Source organism: Microtus pennsylvanicus, chromosome 9, assembly GCF_037038515.1.
Source record: "Microtus pennsylvanicus isolate mMicPen1 chromosome 9, mMicPen1.hap1, whole genome shotgun sequence".
Lineage (NCBI taxonomy): Eukaryota > Metazoa > Chordata > Mammalia > Rodentia > Cricetidae > Microtus > Microtus pennsylvanicus.
Window position 1 is genome coordinate 108,559,554 of NC_134587.1, and position 4,793 is coordinate 108,564,346.

The window sequence follows — 4,793 nt, forward strand, 5'->3', positions numbered from 1 at the left end:
TGGCTCCCAGTTCTGCTTTCAGGGCAGTGCCCACGGGGAGGGCAGGTCTCAGTTTCAGCCTTCAGCAGACTCTCCCGTCAGAGCCTTGGAGAATATTCTAGGTTTGAGAAGAGAAGAGCAGACCAGAGGAGGGAGAAGCCAGTGAGGGCCTAGGGTGCAGCGATTCATGGGGTCCTGAGGCTTGGAAGGGGAGGCAGCAGCAGGAGTTAAGGCCGTTGTTGGCTACGCTGAGTGTTCCAGGACAGCCTGGGCTACATAAAACCCTGTCTTAAAAACCAAAGGCAACAAAACAAAGCAAGCCACCAGCTGAGTTTATTCCTGGCGCTGTACATTCTGGAAAGGGGTGGAGCCCTCTGGGCTGAGTGGGCCTCAGCGGTTCCCTTAGGAGGCAGTCACCTGCTTCCACACAAGTGCCAGCAACAGATCCAAAATCACCTTGGAGACCGGCCTCCGGGCATAGTTAGCTGAGATGGGTCAGCCCATCCTGAGTGTGGGAGCAGCCCAAGGCCTGAGTGACCCGAGGCAGCATTCCTCTCTCTCTGCTTCTGACTGACTGTCACCAGGACAAGCCCTTGCTCCCATGTGGACTGTATCAAGGTACTTTGTCACAGAACGCAAGTGAGCCAGAAGTAGGGTTAGGCATGGAGCTCGGAGCAGAAGCCTCTTCTTTCTTAAGTGGCCTTTGTTAAAGACGCAGAGCAACAATACAGCCAAGACACATGGTTAATATGTGCTGAGGGCGCTGTGTGCAGCTTCTCCCGTCTGTCACAGATAAGGAAACTGAGGCGCAGCAGCGAGACCCACTCAGTCTTGGGCTCATGGTGAGACTCCAGCCATCCCTGAATGCTCCTGGCCTTGGGCTGCTCTGAGCTCCACACATGCGAATTTCAAACATCCACAACTCCCCAGGGAGTGTCGGGAAGTGGAGGTCTAAGACTCGAACCTTCTTCCAGGAACATGGGAGTGGGCTCCCAGGACCTGGGAGCCATTCCAGGCCCTGATGCTCAGGAATGAGGACCTTGGTGAGTCACAGCCCCTACTGACGCCTCTGGCTCCTCATCTGTTGAATGGATAGAGAGTCACTGAGAGTCCGAGCCCAAGCCCACCCTCCCTCCCATCTATAAAAGAACCTCTTTTGTTTACATCCTCAGACTCCCCTGGACCAAGGTCTGGTTGTTTGTCAACGTCTGCCCAGTGAGATGCAAGCAGAAGGCCCCAGGTCTCCAGGCCTTCAGAATACCTGTCCACCCCTGGCCTTTGTTACCCCTCTTAGCAAGGAGGGGAAAGCCGGAGCATGGGCAGCTGCTTTGCATCAGGAGGCAACTTTGACATAAGCCAAGGATTCCATAAACTCAGAGGGAAGAAGGCCCGTGGCTGCAAGAGCTGAGCTGACCTATCTCTGTGATATCATCATCTTGTCTTCTTGCCCCTGATTCCCAATTCACACCAGTGTGGTGTCCTTTCCTGTGTCCAGTGGCCTGTGGCCCAGCATGCTATGCGTCTCACGAGTGACTCCAGCCAATTGTGTCTGGGGTTGGGGAGAAGCAGGCAGACTGCCTTCCCTGGCTCTCCCCAGGACTCTGGATGTGATACCAGTGGTCATGGGCCCAGGGGGGTCCCCAGGTTCCCAGGACAGGGCATAGAGGGTCTGGCCATGGGTACCCTGCTGGGGCTGAGCCCTGCAGCCAGTTTTGGAGTCTTCTGAAGGCCGGGCTGGCTCATCTTCAAACACTGGTGGGGACAGCTCGTGGAGACCTAGGCGAGTGGCCCGAAGAGCCCGGAGTAGGGTGTGAGTCATTACTGCCACCAGGACCAGGGCGCTTGAACCCAGGATAGATGCGGCTGCTGCTCCCGCCTCAATCTCGAAGAGCAGAAGGGTATAAATGGCCAGTGCTGAGAAAGGAATGGCTCACTTAGTCACTCAACAAACATTTGCCCTCTGAGCCCTTGGGGAAGATCCCTCAAACACCCAGAGAACCCTGGGCCAGAACAAGCAGGTGGGTCTAGGGAAGCCCCACCACCATCACAACCATCTCCAGATAAGGAAACCAGCCCAGGGGTGGTGGTGCACGCCTTTAATTCCAGCACTCAGGAAGATCTCTGTGAGTTTGAGGCCAGCCTGCTCTACAAAGTGAGTTTCAGGGATAGCCAGGACTATAAGGTAAGACCCCACCCCCAAAACAAAGAAACAAACAGCAAAAATTAGTAGACACACGGCTCTATGGTTAAGAGAACCTGGGTTTGGTTCCCAGCACTGCACAGTGTTTCCTGGGATTCCAGTTCTGTGCTCAGGTAACAAAACAGCTATAAACACTGGGTGGGGAGGGGAGCACCCCAAAGCCTCGCAGCCTGGAGGAACTCAGGTGCGATTTTGCTAGTTACTTTTTTGCATTTTCACTGCATTTATTCACTGCGGATGTGCAACATACCACAGGGTGCATGTGACATCAGGGGAGACTCTGGAAGTGTGGGTCCCAGGAACTGCTAGCACTCATCAGTGAGCCAGTCCTGAAAATGGGGCTCCTGATTTTAAAGATTTCTCCCCCACCCACCCTGTGCGTGTGCACGTGATAAGTGCAGGTGCCCACGGAGGCCAGAGGAGGCTGTGAGCTGCCTGACATGGGTGCTGGGAACCAAACTTGGGTGATCTGGAAGAGCAGTAAGCACCCTTAACCACTGAGCCACCTCTACAGCCCTTTCTGGGGGAGGCACCTCAGAGGTTCAGGATTGTCTAGTGTGCTCTGGATCCCAGGTTCCAGCTACAATGTGGTTAAAGCAAAACCAAGTCCTTCCAGAGCCTGGGCTGTGACTCAGTGGGTAGAGCACTTGCTTGGCATGCATGAGGTCATTCAGCACCAAATGAACAGGTGTGGCTTTGCCTATCATCCCACACTGTGGAGGCAGGGGGATCAGGTTATCCCTGGCTACACAGAGAGTTTGAAACACGAGACTGTATCTACATGTCTGGGCTGCGTGAGACTGTCTAAAACACAAATTAAAAAAGCAAAAGTCAAAACAGGAAGGGGTTGGGGGGCTGGGGGGATGGCTTGGAGGTTAAGAGCATTGGTTGCTCTTACAGAAGATCTGGGATTGGCTCCCATAACCCTTGCATTTCAGAACTGCCTAAGTTGCAGCTCCAGGAGTCTCTATGGCCTCTGACCTCTGTGGGCACTGCACACACAGACACTATGTGCGCCTGTGCTCCCCAGGGTTGGGAAGTGAAAACAAGGTTGGAAGTTCAAGGCCAGCCTTGGCTTACAAGGCCACTTCCAGGCCCACCTAGCCTACATGATAAATCGTAATAATGAGTATTAAAGGAGAATCCTCTGTCCGTTTTAAGCATCAGGGACACTCATCACTCTTGGTTGATGCGGAAGCTGAGGCACAGAACATATCCCAGAGAAAGTGGAGCAACTGCCTGAACTCAGGCTGACTGGCCCCGAGGCCTGTGTGCACCCCGCCCCCGACCTCTGCCCCACACACCTGCTAAGTAGACGGAGACCCCACAGCAGAACAGGCCAAGTGCAGAGTGCCTGAGGAGACGGCAGTCATAAAGAAACCAGTCTGACCTGAAGGAAGGCGACAGGAAGAGGGACAGTGACATCATGCCAAAGTTTAGAGGCTGCCACCCTCGCCCCCCACCTGTGAACTCATCACCGCCGCGTACCCACATCCACCCACCTATCCATCTGCGCACCCACCGCGGTCCCACCAGCATCAGGGTGCCATGAGAGAAAGAGTCAAAGTGGGACAAGCAGGGCATCTCACCGCATGCCTACGGTTCCAGGTGGAAGTCACTTACTCCTGCACCCCTGAGCTCAGGGGCCTGAGCAGATGACCCCTGGCCAGGCTGCGGCAGTCTTGCCCTTCCTGAACCCCGCCGCGGGGCTGGGGTATAGCTCCGATGATTGGCATGTGCCCCTGGGATGCATCCCAAGCACCAGCGCGGGAAGCAGTGGGAGGCAACGGTGCGCTCTCTGGAAACCTCAGTTTGCAGGTAGAGGTGGTGGCGTCCTACCTTCCTGGCCCCGGGCCGCGTGCCAGCTCGGCGCCCAGGTGTCCGCAGAGCGCGGCGAGTAGCAGGCAGCTAAGCCCGAGGACTTGCGCCAGCGCGGCCAGAGCAGTCGCCAGCGGCAGCAATGTCCCAGCCGCAGCTTCCGGTAGCCCCGCGTCGGGATCCAGCTCCGCGTGCAGCCAGTCGGTGCGCACACCTCGCAGCTCGGCACGCCCCGCCTGGAGCTGGAACAGCAGCTGTGCAGCCAGCACGACCAGCACGGCAGCTGGGATGCCTAGCAGGGTCATCGCGGACAGTACCCGGCCTCCGTACGAGCGACCCATGACACGGGCCACGGGTGGCGAGAAGGCGCAGGTAGTGAAGGCGTCTGTAGGCCTTTGGGGATCTTGGGTGGGGGTGGGGCGCCAAGGGGCCCTCTGGACAGGGGTCCCGAGTGCTGGTCCCAGCTGGGACGTGGAAGATGGGCGAAAACTTGGAAGAAAGTGTTTTCTATTCCGCACCAGGCGCGGGCGCCGCCTCCAGGTGTGTGGCGCCGTGAGGCGGGGGTAGCAGGGATGGGAGGGAAGGGGGTCACGAGGGAGCTGCGGTAAGAACCAGAGGGGCGGGGCCTCATGCTGAGGGGCGTGGCTAAGGCGGGGCCGAGGAGGCTGTCTTAAGAGGACGGGGGTCAGGGGCGACCCAGAAGCAGGAGCTGAAGGGCTGGGTCTTCCACGTGAACAGTCCGGAGTGGGGCAGGGCCTGGCTCCTGTGGGGGGACGGACCAGAAAAGGGGATCTTG

At 57.3% G+C, this 4,793-nt stretch overlaps 1 protein-coding gene across 2 annotated transcripts; it reads right to left on the minus strand.

Moving 5' to 3' along the window:
* Nucleotides 1-980: 980 nt before the first annotated feature.
* Tmem221 (transmembrane protein 221) lies at nt 981-4,486 on the minus strand. Of its 2 annotated transcripts, XM_075984573.1 has the most exons (4): nt 4,019-4,486; nt 3,484-3,569; nt 1,663-1,893; nt 981-1,060 (listed from the first exon to the last, which is right to left on the minus strand). In XM_075984573.1, exons 1-4 carry the CDS (start codon nt 4,336-4,338, stop codon nt 1,005-1,007), a joined length of 693 nt encoding a protein of 230 aa, XP_075840688.1. In that variant the 5' UTR covers nt 4,339-4,486; the 3' UTR covers nt 981-1,004. The 2 variants fall into 2 exon arrangements, with proteins under 2 accessions (XP_075840688.1, XP_075840687.1); XM_075984572.1 differs by lacking the exon at nt 981-1,060 and having other exon boundaries at nt 1,137-1,893.
* Nucleotides 4,487-4,793: the final 307 nt, after the last annotated feature.

Coding starts and splice junctions, on each gene's coding strand:
- Tmem221 (XM_075984572.1), bottom strand. CDS start 4,338: ATGGGTCGCTCGTACGGAGGCCGGGTACTGTCCGCGATGACCCTGCTA. Junction 3,570..4,018: donor CGCGGCCCGGGGCCAGGAAG/GTAGGACGCCAC, acceptor GCCTTCCTTCAG/GTCAGACTGGTTTCTTTATG. Junction 1,894..3,483: donor GGTCTCCGTCTACTTAGCAG/GTGTGTGGGGCA, acceptor TTCCTTTCTCAG/CACTGGCCATTTATACCCTT.